A 19,565-nucleotide genomic window follows, 5' to 3' on the forward strand; every position below is an offset into this window, starting at 1 on the left:
CTATGCTGCAGCCTCCTGTCATTTATAAAGACTGGGGCTGCTGCATACACGCTCCAGCTACTCTGATTGCAACACGGGGGAGCGCGCTCAGATGCCGTGGTCAGGATTGAGCACTGCATCTGAGGGGTTAAATTTCCACGATCGGCATTACTGCTGATTGCGGACATTAGTTGCAGGTGTCTGCTAAAGAAAGAAGGTGGCCACCCGTGGCTATGGCGGGTAGGAGTGGGCGCCATCTTTAAACATACGACCGATAACGTAGATGTACATCATGGGGCGTGAAGGGGTTAAATATGGCGCCCGATCCAGCAGCAGCCGCCACATCCACCGGGGCTCATGATCACGGCACCTGGAGGCAAAAAAAACTAGAACTATAAAACGGGGTAAAAAAAAAAAATTCAAATCACACCCCCCTCCTTTCCCAAAAATTTAAATTACATAAACAACACACGTCGCGGGCGCCTCCGTCTGAGGAAACGCCACCGCTATTAAAATATACAAATATTTAGCGCAAACGGCAAAATAAAAAAAACTTCATCCACACCCCAATTCGGCGTCAGTGAGAAGCCCAGACGGGGAATGCGCACACAGCGCCGCACACGTCATGGCAGTCAGAAGACGGGGATGCAGAGAAAACATCAGTAATAAAACACAGAAAACCTGTATAAATGTGGTGTCGCTGTAATCGCACCGACCGGAGGATGAGGGGAACCGGCCAGGAAACGCTGGGACCGCAAAACCCCGAAAACTGGCGAAATTGTGTGTTGTTTTTTTTATCCCCCCAGTTGGATTTTTCCCGCTTCCCACTACATTGTGTAGAACCGTAAATGGCGCCATTACAAAGTACAACTGGTCCCACAAATAACAAGTCCTCGTCCGGCGATGTTAACGTCCTCGTCATCTATGTTAAGGGGAAATAAAGAAGTTCTGGCTCCGGGAAGGCTGGGAGTAAAAAATGAAAATGGAAAATGTCCCTATTATGAAGGGGTTAAAAGTCTGAAAATTCCTGTTAAAATGTAAAATCCATAGAATCCAATGTTACTTGTTCACAGTTGCCGCTTCCAGCTTTTTAAATACCATGTGACTATAAACGACCAATCAGAGAGGAGGTTCCCCATGGTCCGCTCCATGACTACTTGCCCATCATCCCTATCACACTGGGGATCCCTCTGTACCAGCCGGGAGGGTGAGGTCCTGTTTAGGTAACTGTCCTGTTTGGCTGTGAGGTCCATGACCCGTGGACCATTCAGCTTCCCTCCGATTAATGGCCGTCACCGGACCCCCCCCCCCTCGCCTTATCTCTCACCAGGTCCGGCCCTTAGGGGTCCCGTCCAGGCTGGAGATGCAGAGCCACGCGCTGCTTTTCTAGACCCCTCTTTATATTCCATCTTCTCGTGTCCTGGTTTGTAACTTGCGCAGGGCGTGTCCCACATGCTGCAGGCCACGTGGGGGCTCCGCACAGTCCACACCTACGTGGTCACAGGTTATACTTCCCCTCACTGTCCAGTCAGTCCTGCAGATACAGCTCAGGCAGTTCTAACGTTCCGCTCCTTCCGGTGCAGCCTCCATGTGAACGATGAACCTGATCTGGTCTCGAGCTGCTGGGGGACAATTTATTATGTCAATTGTGGCCTTTGAAAAACAAATTCTGGCTCCAGCCCCAGAATCGGGTCGTTCGTCAACATTTGACCTGAACTAGAGATGAATTGGATCAAGAAGTGGTGTCAAAGGGGTTTTCTGGAATTATCATATTGATGACCGATCTTCAGGATAGGTCATGAGATCGGGGGGCTCCTACTCCCCGGACCCCACCGATCAGCTGTATGAAGAGGCTGCTGCGCTCGGTGACCTCTTACGTCTCTTCCAAGGCCATGTGATGTCACCTTCACCGGTCACAGCTGCGATATCAAGCACAACCACTTTACTAAAGACAGCGCTTGGTGACCTGCGAGAAGACTGCAGCGCTCACCGGCGAGCCACGGTCTCCTCAAACAGCTGATTGGTCGGGTGTATCATCACTTCAGCCAGGGATTGTATGTAGGGGTCGTGTGAGGGTGCACCATACTTTACACTGCTGTGACCTCAAACATGGAGGAACTGCCCTGACGAGATCTTCTACTCATCAATCCAGACAATAGAGAGAAGACCTCATCTCCTCTGATTTCTCCCCAAATGTCCCTCATCATCTCCGGTCATTATAAGCTTTTTTATGGGATTTCATGCGGATTCTACATTGACTCCTCTTCTTCCATTCAGGTTCCTGTGATATAGGATTGTCTGATGACATCATCAGTACCAGATAATGGATGGAGACAAGGACAAGATGGCGGAGAGGATATTAAATCTTACCCTAGAGATACTCTTCCTGCTTACTGGAGAGGTGAGAGGTTCTGATGATGTCACATTACATCGTTATCTATGGTAATTACAGGGGATGTGACTGGAGAGGTGAGAGGTTCTGATGATGTCACATTACATCGTTATCTATGGTAATTACAGGGGATGTGACTGGAGAGGTGAGAGGTTCTGATGATGTCACATTACATCGTTATCTATGGTAATTACAGGGGATGTGACTGGAGAGGTGAGAGGTTCTGATGATGTCACATTACATCGTTATCTATGGTAATTACAGGGGATGTGACTGGAGAGGTGAGAGGTTCTGATGATGTCACATTGCACCATTATCTATGGTAATTACAGGGGATGTGACTGGAGAGGTGAGAGGTTCTGATGATGTCACATTACATCGTTATCTATGGTAATTACAGCGGATGTGACTGGAGAGGTGAGAGGTTCTGATGATGTCACATTACATCGTTATCTATGGTAATTACAGCGGATGTGACTGGAGAGGTGAGAGGTTCTGATGATGTCACATTACATCGTTATCTATGGTAATTACAGGGGATGTGACTGGAGAGGTGAGAGGTTCTGATGATGTCACATTACATCGTTATCTATGGTAATTACAGGTGATGTGACTGGAGAGGTGAGAGGTTCTGATGATGTCACATGACACCATTATCTATGGTAATTACAGGGGATGTGACTGGAGAGGTGAGAGGTTCTGATGATGTCACATTACATCGTTATCTATGGTAATTACAGCGGATGTGACTGGAGAGGTGAGAGGTTCTGATGATGTCACATTACATCGTTATCTATGGTAATTACAGGGGATGTGACTGGAGAGGTGAGAGGTTCTGATGATGTCACATTACATCGTTATCTATGGTAATTACAGGTGATGTGACTGGAGAGGTGAGAGGTTCTGATGATGTCACATGACACCATTATCTATGGTAATTACAGGGGATGTGACTGCAGAGGTGAGAGGTTCTGATGATGTCACATTACACCATTATCTATGGTAATTACAGGGGATGTGACTGGAGAGGTGAGAGGTTCTGATGATGTCACATTACACCATCATCTATGGTAATTACAGGTGGACATGGCTGTAGAAGTGATGGACTCTGGAATGTACATGGTGACATTTATTATTATGTCTTCAATGAACAGGATTACTCCACGGTGAAGAAGACGTCTAGTAATCTGATACATGAGAAGAACAATGAGAAGATCCTAGAAGTCGTCCACAAGATGATGGAGCTGCTGACTGGAGAGGTGACACCGCCGGGAATGCTGGGACAGTATACAGTCACAGCACTGGAGGGGTCTGGGTGATGACGGTGTCATTGTGTTGTCAGGTTCCTCTAAGGTGTCAGGATGTCGCTGTCTATTTCTCCATGGAGGAGTGGGAGTATTTAGAAGGACACAAGGGTCTGTACAAGGAGGTGATGATGGAGGAGGACCAGCCCCTCACATCTCCAGGTAACGGACAGGACTAAATACAATTGTCCTGGAATTCTCTGTCTGTAAAGTCTGAGTCCAGTCTCTGTGTCTCCTGCAGAGAGATCCAGTCAGAGGACAAACCCAGAGAGATGTCCGCATCCTCTCCTTCCACAGGATGGTCAGGTAATGTAAATTTTCCCTATCGCTGGTCACTGCTGCGGCCATTGGTTACCTGCAGTGGTCACATGCCCCCATCAATGGGATGTTGATTCCCAGAGTCCCAGTACCTGCGGAGGCGGTCGTGGAGTGATGAAACCGGCAACCAGTGATGGGGATCAGGTAAGTATGAACCCACCACAAGTCCGGTCACTCTGAAGGGATCTGTTAAAAAAGGTTAAAGTTGGATGATGACCCCTTTAACGATCTTTTTCAGTCATGTAAAATATTTCTCGCAACTTGTCCGACCGTCCTGTAACTTACAATATTTCCTTCACAGATTTTATATCAGGATGAAGATCTGAGCAATATTAATGCTACAGAGACAGGTGTGAGGGGCGATGAGGAATACAAGGAGGAGATCCCTAAAGAGACAGATGTGAGGGGCGATGAGGAATACAAGGAGGAGATCCCTACAGAGACAGATGTGAGGGGTGATGACCAGTGTGAGGAGGAGATTCCTACAGATAAGAGCCTAGGTGAGTAGTGACCACTAAATGAAACAGAGACGAGTCTGTTATTGTAATGACCCTGAGCTGGACTTCCTTTATAGCAGGCGCCTTCCCCAGGTCCTTACAGTGTCCCCCCAGGACTTACAGTAGGACTAAACTGTGTAACAGCCGGACCGTCCCATGAAGAATAATACAAAGCACATATCGGATATAGAACTCATCAGTAGATGACTGGACCAAGATGGGGATGGTAATCAGATGGTTGAACAAATGGATGATGGGGGTTATATGGTGAGCGGATGATTGAACAGACAATAAGTGACCCTGACTGGAGCTTTCCCTGAATCTTTCCTTAGATCTGTCCTTAGACGCCTTCCCCAATACCATCACTGTCCCTACAGACATTCTTATGGAAAACACTAATCTGTCAAACTGACCCTAAAAAAAACAGGAGGACACTAAGGCCTGTTTCGTTCATTCATTAGGTGATCGGCAGCACATTTACATGGGCAGATTGTCGTGAACGAGCGTTCGCAGGTACGGTCGTTCCCGATAACCTGCCAAATAATTGGCTCATGTAAATCCACCATAACCATAAGAACAAAGGTACACCGATGAAGAAAACTAGGAGAGATATAATAAAAGAAATAAATAGGATTACTGGACTGAAAAGCACAGAGCTTACACTATAACCAGCAGCCCCTGCAGAAACTAGGAATATTTACAGCGAGGCTAACCAGTCAGGAGCTCCTCTCCAAACAAGGTGAGCTACAGCAGAGAGGTCGGCTGAGCAAGAGATCAGCTACTGTATAATACATAGAAACTGCCCCAAACATACTAGTAGACAGGAGAAGAGGAAGCAGTAGGAATGTTCCCGCTGATCCTAGCCCATTACACTAAGGTGGTAACGACTCCCTCAGGTCTGCGCTGTGACTCTCCAGGACGTGCTCAGTAATATCATGGTGACAGGTCTCTTCCATGAATCTCCTGGACGTGTCCTGGTGTCCCTCTGTGCAGCATTTCACAGGCCTCATGTCACACTCTGGACTGCACTGGATTCTGGTGTCCAAATTATGAATGTGCAAGGTGTCACCATATGTGTCGTCCATACAGGCCGCGGGTACCTTCCGTAATCTTCTGCCATACCACGTCATAGGATTTCGGCTCCCACCTCCACTGCAGGTTCCTCTTCCTCCTGACACCTCAGTGCAATGACTCCTTCTAGAAGCAATTATTTGAATGTTCAAAAAAGGAGTAAACGTCCAGTGGCTTATACTACACCTCAGTATGGAGCGGGTGCACACACCGCAAGACAAACCACTGTCAAAAAAGGAAAATGTAATGGTAAAGGAATCGGCTGGCGCTCTCTATCTGGCTCTGTGTGGATCAATCGCAGAACCATGTGGTATATATAAAAAACATTTTATTAAAATATCGCACTAACAATATATACTGTCAGTGCACATGGACATTAAACCTAAAATAAAGCACATAGCATTCCACTTCTAGGTAAGTATACATCTGGACGTCCACAATCGTCCTAATGTTCTGATTATGGAAGTATCCGTGTTAGTAGGTTAACCCACATGGTTCTGTGATTGGTCCATACAGAGCCAGATAGAGAGCGCCAGCCGATTACTTCACCATTATATTTGAATGTTCAGTTGGCTGTAAGAGTATGGCCGGTCCTATATACGAAGAAATTCCGGATAAGTAAGCAATCGCTCCCACTCTGCTCAGCTTCCCAGCTGTCCGTGACAACCTGCCACAATTTCCGACTACCATTCTGCTCCTACTTAAGACTCCAGCACTGCCCCCCACCCATCCTCTAATGGTCCCCTTGCTGACTCCTTAGGGAGCACATTAGCGGGGTCATAGTCTGTATAGAGAATGCACCAGGGAAGCAGGGACGGTCTTGTGGAGGGCACTGGTGACTGGTTTTACAGATCTCCCAGTGCCCCCTTATTAGTGACTCTGCCACAATTATTTACTTATAATTCCTGATCCTCACATGCAGTTTTCGAGCTCTTGTTAAAGAACGGAGGGGTCGTTTCACTCAGTATGATTAACTGTAACAAGCAGTAAGCCTGGTTTAATAGGGTTGATCCCGCTGACAGATGCTCTTTAGAGGGAACCTATCACTTCTGTGCTGGCAGTCAGTACTTTTAGATTACTGATAGGCCAAACCCCACAGCACATGCCAGCTCTGGGAGGGAGTTGAGTCCGATGAGGCTCACTACCCCCACCGTCCGCCTCCTCCCGACATTCACTGACAGGTTTCTTTCCAGTTGTGCATAGGAAAACCAGTCAGTCTTGGTCCGGAGGCAGGGGAGGGTAGAGGTAGTCACTTATCGGCCTTGTCTCCCTCGCAGGCCTGGTGCACACTGTGGGGTTCGGCTTGTCAGTACTGACTGCACAGATGTGACAGACCGCTGACATCACCGGACCTGTGACTACACTATGCTGCCCCCAGTGAGGGCCACGTACTACAGGTGACAGGTTCCCTTCAAGGCAGATTATTTTATACAAAGGATTTTAATAGAGAATAGTATTCCGGCCTTACGCTGACTCCATAGCCATGGCTTCCTCATACATCACCGCACTGTTCCTCTCCACTGCCCTGCACTAAAGTGCATTTTTATATGTTATAAAATATATCAGTATTATTTAAAAAAAATTATATTATAAAAAATTATTTTACAAAATTTTGTTCTTGTCAGATGACTGTACTGGGAGCTCGGAGGGACAATTAATATCTACAGATTATAATGCAGATGATCCGGGTGTCACATCAGATATGTATGAAGATTGTGCCATTATCTCAGATGTACCATCCACCCTTCATGGCAAAACGGTTTCATCTGATACTTTAAAACAAATCCGATCTTCTGATTCATCACAGACCGTTAACCAGAATGTAAGCCACAAAAGGGGTGTGGGAGCCCAAAGAGCTCAGAAACGGAAGAAGTCATATCCATGTTCAGAATGTGGGAAATGTTTTACTCAGAAATCAGATTTTATGAGCCATCAAATTATTCACACAGTGGAAAAGCCATATCCATGTTCAGAATGTGGGAAACGTTTTGGTTTGAAATCAGTTCTTTTTCAACATGAAAAACATCATGCAAGGAAGACTCTGTATCCATGTTCAGACTGTGGGAAATGTTTTACTCACAAATCAGAACTTGAGAGGCATCAGAGAGTTCACACGGGAGAGAAGCCGTATTCCTGTTCAGATTGTGGGAAATGTTTTACTCAGAAATCTACTCTTGTTGTCCATCAGAGAATTCACACAGGGGAGAAACCGTATTCATGTACGGACTGTGGGAAATGTTTTACTTCTCAATCAGATTGTGTTAAACATCAGAGAATTCACACAGAGGAGAAGCCATTTCCATGTTTTGAGTGTGGGAAATACTTTAGCCATAAATCAAAACTTGTCAAACATCAGAGAATTCACACAAGGGAGAAGCTGTATTCATGTTCAGAATGTGAGAAATATTTTACTACAAAATCGTCTCATCTTTTACATCAAAGACTTCACACAGGGGAGAAGCCGTATTCATGTTCAGAATGTAGCAAATGTTTTACTCAGAAATCAAATCTTATCAAACATCACAGAAGTCATACAGGAGAGAAGTCCTTTTCATGTTCAGAATGTGGTAAATGTTTTACTCAGAAATCAAGTCTTGCTATACATCAGAGAATTCACACAGGTGAGAAGCGATATTTTTGTTCAGAATGTGAAGAATGTTTTGCTAGAAAATCAACTCTTCTTTTACATCAAAGACGTCACACAGGGGAGAAGCCGTATTCATGTTTGGAATGTGGGAAATGGTTCACTCAGAAATCAAATCTTATTAAACATCAGAGAATTCACACAGGTGAGAAGCCATATCCATGTTCAGAATGTGAGAAATGTTTTACTAGAAAATCCGTTCTTCTTCTACATCAAAGACGCCACAAAAGGGGGAAGCCATTTTCATGCCAAGAATTTGGAAACTGTTTTACCCAGAAACCACAGGTTTCTGAACATTTTAAATCTCACAATGGGGATAAGCCGTTTTCCTGCCCAGAATGTCAAAAATGTTTTACTTACAAATCCGTTTTTGAGAGGCATCAGAGAATTCACACAGGGGAGAAGCCGTATTCATGTTCCAAATGTGGGAAATGTTTTACTCAGAAATCACATCTTGAGAGCCATCAAAGAATTCATACAGGAGAGAAGCCATATTCATGTTCAGAATGTGAGAAATGTTTTACTAAGAAATCAAGTTTTGAGAGACATCAGCAAATTTGCACAAAGGAGAAGCCGTATTCATGTTAGGAATTTGGATGGTGGGGAAGAGAAATAAAAGTGCTAAAAACGAAAAATGGTTGCAGTGGGAAGGGGTAATAAATTAAAGGAAATGTGGTGGGTGTGGAGCTCCCATATAGGATGCTTTCTGCTTAAAGATGAGAGAATTTGTTTAGCATTTACTAAAAATTCATCTTCCGAATCTTTTAAAATGGTGTCCTCAATATGAGGATCTGAAGACAGCATGACGGGGAGGATTAAGAAGGTAGAGCACATGACCCTGCCGGGGCCCTGGCTGCAGGGCTTGCCCATAATAACTTGCAGCCAGCCTCAGCCAATCAGGAGGAATGATGCTGACGTGTCATGAGCACTATATATGATCCACTTTATATTGATGTTAAAGCAGGGGCGAACTGGCCGATGGGACGATGCCGAGGGGGACTCATGAGCCCTTCTCAGCACTGCTGGCTGTATGCATAATGATCTCTTGCTCTCAGTAGCAATTAATGCTAGGAGCATCAGGTACTTAAAGGGGTTTCCGGGATTAAACAGTTATTTAACATTAAACATGCCCTGGCCATACTAATATATGTGGTCCCTTAAGTTACAATAATAATTGGTTCCAGAACCAACAACCAATTGTATGTTGAAACCATTGTAAGTTGAGTAATCGGTTCTGAAGCCCCAAAATGTCACCGAACATAAGAGAAAATGAAGATTTAAGAACAATAGGCAGATATCGAAGACATATAAAACAATTTGGAAAAATTCACAATTTTCTAAATTTCTATTTCTTTGCTTCTTACCTCATAAAATATTTATGACTTTACATTCCCCACATTCCTACTTTATGTTGGCATCATTTGGTTATTGTCATTTTATTTTTTAGGACGTTAGAAGGCTTAAAATTTTAGAAGCAACTTTTAAATAGAAAATTTCCAAAACCCACTTTTTAAGGATCAGTTCAGTTATGAAGTCACTTTGAGGGGCTTACATAATATAAACTCCTGATAAATGACCCCATTGTAGAAACCACATCCCTCACGGTATTCAAAACTGATTTTTACAAATGTTGTTAACCCTTTAGGTGTTCCACAAGAATTAAAGGAAAAATGGAGATGAAATATCAAAATTTCACTTTTTGGGCAGATTTTCCAACTTAATCATTTTTTTCTGTAACACACCAAGGGTTAACAACCAAACAAAACTCAATATCTATTACCCTGATTCTTAAGTTTACAGTGTTGAAGCTGCTTTTATTACACAAAGTTTTTATTGATAATAAAGAAAGGCAATATTTGACAGTACTTACATATTTGTCCAGTATTCCAATTATTAGCTGTAACAGTATAATTGCATAAGATAAGTGTCATATAACTCTCAAGTTTGATTGCCCAAAGAATAATAGGGTGGGGGGAGGGGATCTGGTTATGGAAAGGTAGGAGAAGAGGAACAAAACAGGGACAACACATTTATATTGTGCCAGAGAGGTTCGTATAATTAGAGAAGTAGGATGGAGCTAGTTCCAGAATTAAAGTGTACTCAAAGTTGGGTATGTCTCAAGCCACTTACCTCAACTTTTTAAATAGCCGTCATAGACTTCTTTGCAGGAGGCCATGGTACTTTCCATTGCACAATTGTACCCCACCCTACGCACAATGTCATCAATAGTGGGAACCTGAGTGGAGTGCCAATGTTTAGCAATAAGCGTTTTAACTGCTGTGAGCTTATCCCTGTCTAGTTTGGGTAGATTATTAAGCCCTATATGTAGTAAGCAAAAAGCTGGATTACTAGGTACGGAAAATCTCATTTTGCTCAATAGTGCCAATGTTTCATCCCATAATTCTGTGAGAGCTGAGCAGTCCCAAAATATGTGCTTAATGTCTCCTAAGGCTTTATCGCATCTCCAACAAGATGCAGTCACCTCTGGATATATCTGAGATAGGCGTTGCAGGGTCATGTTCCATCTGTATAGCATTTTACGTGAAGATTCTAAGTGGGATGCACAACTCGAAAGATGTCCCACCATGGCAAAAACCCTGAACCAGATTTGTTCATCCTCAGGTAAATCCAGATCTGATACCCACCTCACTATCCCAGAAATATTGTCTTTCGAATTATATTCTAGTAATAGTTTGTAAATTCTAGACAATCCTTTAGGGCGACCAGATTTGCCAAAAAAGTACAACTCAAAAGCTGTGGTAGTATTTGTAGATATTTGTAAAACCCCCTATTTGATATCTGAAAAGAGTTGTCTAGGGTGGAGAAGGAGATCAAATGGCTAGTATCCCAGATTTCTTTGATTTCATTAATCCCTGTAGCTGTCCAGTCTGAGAAGGAAATATTGGAAATCAACAATTCCACCATTTGTAAAGTCATATTAGATATGCTCCATGAGACTAAATCCTTATTCCTAACCATTTTTATCCACGAATTGAAGCAAGCTTTCATTGGTGGCAAAGAAGAATCGGAAAGAGTGTCCCTTACAAGATTTGCTTTCATGTTGTCCTTTAAGGGGATTGGGCCCATTGAGGGGCATCCTCTCCCAAAAGCCAGCATCTCGTTTAATCTAGTAATGCTGCCTGATAATAAAGAAACAGGTTGGGAATGCCCAATGCTTGTGCAACTGGTTTTTATAAGTAGAGGCAGACAGGTTTTTTGTGGTTCCATATAAAGGTATTTATTGCCGCTTGCAGTTCTGAAATGTATATTTTAGCAAGCATTATAGGGAGATTCCTAAAGAGATATAGTATCTTAGGCAAGAGCATCATTTTAGCTGTCACAATCCTACCCACCCATGACATATCCACTTTGGAGTAGGTGGCTATATCTTCTTTAATCGTTTTGAGTAAGGGGACATAGTTACGTGCAAAGAGTTCCCTGGAGGGCAAGGTAAGTGTTATACCCAAATAAGGCAAACCTGACGTCCATTTAAAAGGGTATCGGGAAGTCAGCCGGGAAACATCTAGAGGTGAAAGACCCATGTTTAAAATAAGGGATTTGTTGGCATTAAGTTTGTATAATATGTCGTCAAATTGTGGCAGGAGGTTCATGACTTCCGGCAAAAATCTCAGGGGATTAGTTAGAGCCACAAATAATCCTATTTTAGTGTGGAAGCTGCTTTTAATTAAAGCATTTAAGATACACTCTGGTGCTCCACATCATGGTACCCCAAGGGGTTAATATCCATGCGTGGCCGAGACATACGCTGACACAAAGGCAGGTCAAAGACAGTCTCTCTGTTTATTACAATGACTAAAGTAGTTTATACATCTTCACCCCCTCTGAGGCTCATGCCATTACAAACAGTCTTACAAACTTTGGTATGTTAACTTATGTAAACATTAGTGTTGATCGAGCAGCAAAGCGCTCGGGTACTCTGGTGCTCGAGTAGAACACTTCGGGATATGGGATACTTGGGTGCTCTACTGAGCACCATGGAAGTCATAGGGAGAACCAGAGCCTTAAACCAGGCACTTCCTACTCTGAAGAGGGGAGGGTGTCTGGTTCACAGGAAAAGGTCAGAAATTAATGGAAACACCGCTGAAATGGTTCAGGAACAGCATGGGGGGATGTCTGGATGTATCTTGGACTACTAGGTCGCTGCTGGGAACGATGCTGTCCGAGCAGTACGCCACTTTTGCAGACTGACAATAATATGTACAAAACCGAAGATAAAATTGATTTTAGAGGAAAAATTTATAGAAAGCATTCTTTCCTATATATTTACTTGTATATAAAGTGCAAGTGCTGCCAAAAATTACAACGAAAAGGGGCTCCAATACAACCTGTATATCACATAAAGGAGGGCCGCATTCACATTGTGGTACAGTTGCTCAAAGTTACTTCTACACTCAAAGCCTATGCACTAAATGAAAGGGCTGCCAAAAATTACAAGGAACTGGCACTCCAATACAACCTTTATTACACATGAAGGAGGACATCATACACACCCTTGAAAAATTATGATTAATGGCCTGCTGGTGACCCTCTAAAACATTAGGGGCGAGGGCCTGCTGCTGATCTGACCATCTAAAACATTAGGGGCGAGGGTCTGCTGCTGAGCTGACCATCTAAAACATTAGGGGTGAAGGTCTACTGCTGAGCTGACCCTCTAAAACATTAGGGGTGACTGCCTGCTGCTGATCTGAGCATCTAAAACTGGTGAGGGCTTGTTGCTGATCTGACCATCTAAAACATTATGGGCGAGGGCCTGCTGGTGACCATCTAAAACATTAGGGGAGAAGGTCTGCTGCTGAGCTGACCATCTAAAACATTAGGGGGAGTGTTGCCCTGCCTCTGTTGGAACTGCTGAGTGTTCCCCTTGTCTGCCCTCCACGGTTGGCCAAGGAACTACGGACTCTGCCACCAGTATTGTCAGCTGAAAATTTTTGGAGCAATTTTTCTGGTATTGCACCATTTTGCTAGTCCTCTCCACCACAGAAATGAGAGATGAGAAGTTCTCTTTGTAGTGGGGGTCGAAAAGGGTAAACAACCAGTAATTGTTGACCAAAATGCGTATAATGCGAGTGTCACGGGAAAGGCAGCATAACATAAAGTGAGCCATGTGTGCCAGATTCCCAACAGACAAGACTTCACTGTCCTCATCAGGAGGATGACTCTCAATCTCCTCATCCTCTTCAGCCCATCCACGCTGAACAGATGGAATAAATCTGCTATGGGTTCTACCCTCTGTAGCGGAGGCAACCGTCTCCTGCTTCTCCTCATCATCATCCAATTCGCGCTGAGAAGTCGAAATGAGGGTGGTGTGGCTATCACCCTGTGTAATGTCTTCCCCCATTTCCACATGCAAAGCGTCCGCTTTTATTGTGAGCGTTTTAGTAGACACAGAAGTGGGATGGTTGCGCTGATAGCGTTATCACCGCTCACCATCTGTGTTGATTCCTCAAAGTTGCGTAAAACCTCACAGAGGTCAGACATTCATGCCCACTCGGCGCTTGTGAAGAGCGGAAGCTGACTGGAAAGGAGACGACCATGTTGCAGCTGGTATTCCACTATTGCCCTCTGCTGCTCACAAAGCATGGCCAACATGTGGAATGTGGAGTTCCAGTGCGTGCTCACGTCGCACAACAGTCGGTGAGCAGGCAATTGCAAGTGCTGCTGCAGCGTTGCCAGACCGGCGGCAGCTGTAGATGACTTTCGGAAATGAGCACACACGCGGCACACCTTAACCAGTAGCTCAGGCAAATGGGGGGAGATTTTGAGAAACCGCTAAACTAAGTTGAACACGTGGGGTAGGCATGGTATGTGTATGAGCTTGCCGAGCTCCAAAGCAGCCACCAAGTTACGGCCATTATCAGACACAACCATGCCTGGCTGTAGGTTGAGTTGCAATAGCCACTGCTCAATCTGCTGCCTCATACCCTGCCATAGCTCTGCGGCGGTGTGCTGTTTGTCACCTAAGCAAGTTTCATCCGCTTCCCTACTGCAGTGCTACACTGCTTCCAGCTACTTACTGATGGCTGACTGGTGCTGCAAATTGAGAATTCAGAGGTGGAAGTGGAGGAGGAGAAAGGGGGGGGGGGGGGGTTGCAGCCACTAATGTAGGTGGTGGCGGAAATCCTGATGGAAGTAGGGCCCGCAATCCTTGGCGTCGGTAGCACCTGTGCCATCCCAGGGTACAACTCACTCCTGGCCTCCACAACGTTCATCTAGTGTGCCGTCAGAGAAATGTAGCATCCCTGGCCAAAAGCACTTGTCCATGTGTCAGTCGTTAAGTGGAGCTTCCTAATAACTCCGTTGGTCAGGGCACAGGTGATGTTACGGGACACATGCTGGTGTAAGGCAGGCACGGTACATCGGGACAAATAGTGGTGGCTGGGGACTGAGTAACGAGGGACGGCCACCTCCATCAGGCTGCGGAAAGCCTCAGTGTCCACAAGCCTAAATGGAAACATTTCCAGGGCCAGCAATTTGAAAAGGTGCGCATTTAGTGCTATGCCCTGTGGGTGGCTGGGTATTTGCGCTTTCGTTCAAAGGCCTGGGTTATGGACATCTGTACACTGTGCTGGGACACAGAAGTGGATGTGCTAGCTGATGGTACAGGGCAGGAGGCATCCGGGCCTGCGTCTTAGACAGAGGATTGGCCAGCACATAACACAGGGGAAGAGGAGGCAGTGGTGTGACCCGCAGACACTGATTGTGGACCCAGGCGTTCCGCCCACCTATTAGGGTGCTTTGATGCCATGTGGCAGATCATGCTGGTGGTGGTGAGGTTGCTAGTATTCACTCCCTTGCTCATTTTGGTATGGCACAGGTTGCAAATGACAATTCTTTTATCGTCTGCACTTTCCTCAAAAAAGCATCAGACTGCGGAACACCTACCCCTTGGCAAGGGAGATTGCTGCAAGGGGGTGCTCCGGGGAACAGTTGCAGGCTTGTTTCGTGTGGCCCGCCTTCTCCCTTTTGCCACCCCACTGCCTCTTCCAGCCTGTTGCGCTGCTGTGGATATCTCCTCCTCTGTACTGCTGTCCTTGCTCAGCTTGCCACCTTCCCAGGTTGGGTCAGTGACTTCATCGTCCACCACCCCCTCTTCCACTTTCTCAATCTGGTTATCCTCCTGACTTGACCTAACAACATCCTCAGTTTTTGACAACTGTATCTCATCCTCATCATCAACCTCTTGAGACACTAAATGCCGTTGACTTATTGGCAACTGTGTCTTATCATCATCCTCATCCACCTTGTGAAACACTGATTGCCGTTTCCCACCGTCATCTTCTGACTGTGGATGCTCAAGAGTTTGGGAATCAGTGCACAGGATCTCGTGTCCCTCTTCAAGCGGGCTTGTTGAAAGGCCCAAATGAAGGAATGGCGCTGAAAAGAGCTCCTCGGAATATCGGGGTGTGGGATCTCTTGTTTGCCAAGACTCTCCATGGTGATAGGAAGGAGTATTAGGGGATTATGTTTACCAGACTCTTGGCTACTGAGACTGGACTTTGTGGAAGACAGGGTGGTGCTTAACCGACTGGAAGCATTATCTGCTACAATCCAACCGACCACCTGGTCGCACTGGTGTGACTTCGAGAGTGGTGTTCTGCGCCGCCCTGCAAACTGGGACATAAAGCTAGGTATCGTGAATGAGTGTGTTTCTTGTGCTCTTGCTGCAGGCACAGTTTCACCATTCCCAGGGCCACGGCCTCTGCGTGTACAATTAGCAGCACGGCCACTTCCCCGTCCCTTACTGCTCGCCTTGAGCATATTAACCCCTTAGAGACCTATGATGTACCGGTACGGCATGGATCCCGAGTCCTTAAGGACCCATGAGGTACGTCATGAGTTTAAAGTGAGATTGTGGCGCCCCAGGGGTTAATCCGCACAGGATGCCGGCTGAAATCATTCAGCCGGCATCCTGTCACAACGCTTGGGGGGGTCATACCCCCCCGTATCAGCGATCGCAGCAAACCGCAGGTCAATTCAGTCCTGCGGTTTGTTGCGATTTCTGCTGTTTCTGATCGACCGCGGCAATCAGAAGCTTTAGTGTGGCACAAATATATATGTATCACCACCCCTGCATGATTTTAGCCTGGTGGGAGGTGCAGGGGGGGTGAACCCCCGCCCGCCTCCCGCCGAATAATCGTTGGCTTCTAGTGTGTATACCAGGGTGTCAGCACATTGCTCTACGGACCGCTGTATCGAAAGAGTTAACAGTAAAATGCGGCTCCCTCCCTCTCCCATCGGGGGGCTGCTGTGCCTTTGCAGCCCCCCGACAGGATGGGGTGACAGAGGGAGGGAGCCCCAGTCCTTACCCTTTCCCGTCTGCGAAGTTGTGGCCACAACTTCGCAGCGGGGGAAGGTTCCCATGGCAACAGGACGCCTTCTCAGGCGTCCTGCTGTCCATGGTGCTGAACAGATCTTTGCTACAGGCATAGATCTGTTCAGACAAAGTGTAAGTAAAATACAGTACAGTACAATATATATTGTACTGTACTGTATTATACAGACATCAGACCCACTGGATCTTCAAGAACCAAGTGGGTCTGGGTAAAAAAAAAGTAAGAAAAAAGTAAGAAAAAGTGAAAAAAAATGTGAAAATCAAAAAACACATTTATCACTAATTAAAAATATTTGGTATCGCCGCGTCCGTAACGACCTGATCTATAAAATGGTCATGTTACTTTCCCCGCGCGGTGAACGCCATAAAAATAAAAAAATAAAAACTATGAGAAAATTGAAATTTTGCCCACCTTACTTCCCAAAAAAGGTAATAAAAGTGATCAAAAAAGTTGCATGTACGCCAAAATAGTGCCAATCAAACCGTCATCTCATCCCGCAAAGAGACCCTACCCAAGATAATCGCCCAAAAACTGAAAAAACTCTGGCTCTTAGACTATGGAAACACTATTTTTTTGTTTCAAAAATGAAATCATTGTGTAAAACTTACATAAATAAAAAAAAGTATACATATTAGGTATCGCAGTGTCCGTATCGACCGGCTCTATAAAAATATCACATGAGTTAACCCCTCAGGTGACCACCGTAAAAAAATCTAAATAAAAACGGTTTAAAAAAAGCTATTTTTTGTCATCTTGCGTCACAAAAAGTGCAATAGCAAGCGATGAAAAAGTCATATGCACCCCAAAATAGTGCCAATCAAACCGTCATCTCATCCCGAAAAAAATGAGACCCTACTTAAGATAATCGCCCAAAAACTGAAAAATCTATTGCTCTTAGGCTATGGAGACACTAAAACTTTTTTTGTTTTAAAAATGAAATCATCATGTAAAACTTACATAAATAAAAAAAATTGTATACATATTAGGTATCGCCGCGTCTGTGACAACCTGCTCTATAAAATTACCACATGATCTAACCTGTCAGATGAATGTTGTAAATAACAAAAAAAAACGGTGCCAAAAAAGCTATTTCTTGCTACCTTGTCGCACAAAAAGTGTAATATAGAGCAACCAAAAATCATATGTACCCTAAACTAGTACCAACAAAACTGCCACCTTATCCCGTAGTTTCTAAAATGGGGTCACTTTTTTGGAGTTTCTACTCTAGGGGTGCATCAGGGGGCTTCAAATGGGACATGGTGTAAAAAAAACAGTCCAGCAAAATCTGCCTTCCAAAAACCGTATGGCATTCCTTTCCTTCTGCGTCCTGCTATGTGCCCGTACAGCGGTTTACGACCACATATGGGGTGTTTCTGTAAACTACAGAATTAGGGCCATAAATAATGAGTTTTGTTTGTCTGTTAACCCTTGCTTTGTTACTTGAAAAAAAATATTAAAATGGAAAATCTGCCAAAAAAAGTGAAATTTTGAAATTGTATCTCTATTTTCCATTAAATCTTGTGCAACACCTAAAGGGTTAACAAAGTTTGTAAAATCAGTTTTGAATACCTTGAGGGGTGTAGTTTCTTAGATGGGGTCACTTTTAGGGAGTTTCTACTCTAGGGGTGCATCAGGGGGCTTCAAATGGGACATGGTGTAAATAAACCAGTCCAGCAAAATCTGCCTTCCAAAAACCAAACGGCGCACCTTTCACTCTACGCCCCGCTGTGTGGCCGTTCAGTAGTTTACGGCCACATATGGGGTGTTTCTGTAAACGGCAGAGTCAGGGCAATAAAGATATAGTCTTGTTTGGCTGTTAACCCTTGCTTTGTTAGTGGAAAAAATTGGTTAAAATGGAAAATTAGGCAAAAATATGAAATTCTCAAATTTCATCCCCATTTGCCAATAACTCTTGTGCAACACCTAAAGGGTTAACGAAGTTTGTAAAATCAGTTTTGAATACCTTGAGCGGTGTAGTTTATAGAATGGGGTCATTTTTGGGCGGTTTCTATTATGTAAGCCTCGCAAAGTGACTTCAGAGCTGTAGTGGTCCCTAAAAAGTGGGTTTTTGTAAATTTCAGAAAAATTTCAATATTTGCTTCTAAAGTTCTAAACCTTGTAACATCCCCAAAAAATAAAATATCATTCCCAAAATAATTCAAACATGAAGTAGACATATGGGGAATGTAAAGTCATCACAATTTTTGGGGGTATTACTATGTATTACAGAAGTAGAGAAACGGAAACTTTGAAATTGGCAAATTTTTACAAATTGTTGGTAAATTAGGTATTTTTTTATGCAAAAAAAATATTTTTTTTTACTTCATTTTACCAGTGTCATGAAGTACAATATGTGACGAAAAAACAATCTCAGAATGGCCTGGATAAGTCAAAGCGTTTTAAAGTTATGAGCGCTTAAAGTGACACTGGTCAGATTTGCAAAAAATGGCCAAGTCCTTAAGGTGAAATAGGGCTGAGTCCTTAAGGGGTTAAATGGTATATATGCTTGCAAGTATGTCACACGTACAGTAGCACAGGTTTTGTAAGTGTATGCGCAAATAAATTTGACTGAATGTCACAGATATTTAGGATGCGCAAATGATATACAGGAGTTGTAGGACAGGTAATGTCGCTGTCACCAGCAGCTAGGAAAAAATGACACTGAATGTCACATATTTAGGATGCGCAAACATTATACAGGAGATGTAGCGCAGGTAATGTCGCTGTCAGCAGCGGCCAAACAATTGCACACAATTTAGCGCAGTTTGCGCTAATAATATATATTGCAGCCAGATAAAACAATAGTCCTTAAAAAGACTTTTAGGTCTCTAACATCTTTCAACACTAAATCCTGCCTAAAAAAAAACTATTACTGTCCCTATACTATCTGTCCCTTCTGCTGCAGCTCTCCCTAAGATTGAGCCGAACCACATGTCATCGGGTGTTATATAGCACCCGATGGCGTGTTTCGGCCAGCCAATCACTGTAATGCCAGTAACCTACATG

General features: G+C 44.3%; 1 protein-coding gene across 20 annotated transcripts in view; it reads left to right on the forward strand.

Annotated features, from left to right (window-relative positions):
• The window catches only part of LOC122937811 (zinc finger protein 569-like), a 350,216-nt gene that overhangs the window by 308,944 nt on the left and 21,707 nt on the right, over positions 1-19,565 (forward strand). For 19 of the 20 annotated variants that reach the window (XM_044292887.1, XM_044292892.1, XM_044292895.1 and 16 more), the window contains 5 exons: positions 3,526-3,630; positions 3,714-3,837; positions 3,917-3,981; positions 4,295-4,493; positions 7,187-9,640. In XM_044292887.1, coding sequence (XP_044148822.1) covers positions 3,526-3,630; positions 3,714-3,837; positions 3,917-3,981; positions 4,295-4,493; positions 7,187-8,793 — 2,100 coding nt within the window. In that variant the 3' untranslated portion in view covers positions 8,794-9,640. Of the gene's footprint in view, positions 1-3,525; positions 3,631-3,713; positions 3,838-3,916; positions 3,982-4,294; positions 4,494-7,186; positions 9,641-19,565 lie in introns of those variants that run through there. The other variant, XM_044292901.1, reaches the window with a different exon arrangement.

The sequence above is a fragment of the Bufo gargarizans genome, chromosome 5 (genome assembly GCF_014858855.1).
Source record: "Bufo gargarizans isolate SCDJY-AF-19 chromosome 5, ASM1485885v1, whole genome shotgun sequence".
Taxonomy (NCBI): Eukaryota; Metazoa; Chordata; class Amphibia; order Anura; family Bufonidae; genus Bufo; species Bufo gargarizans.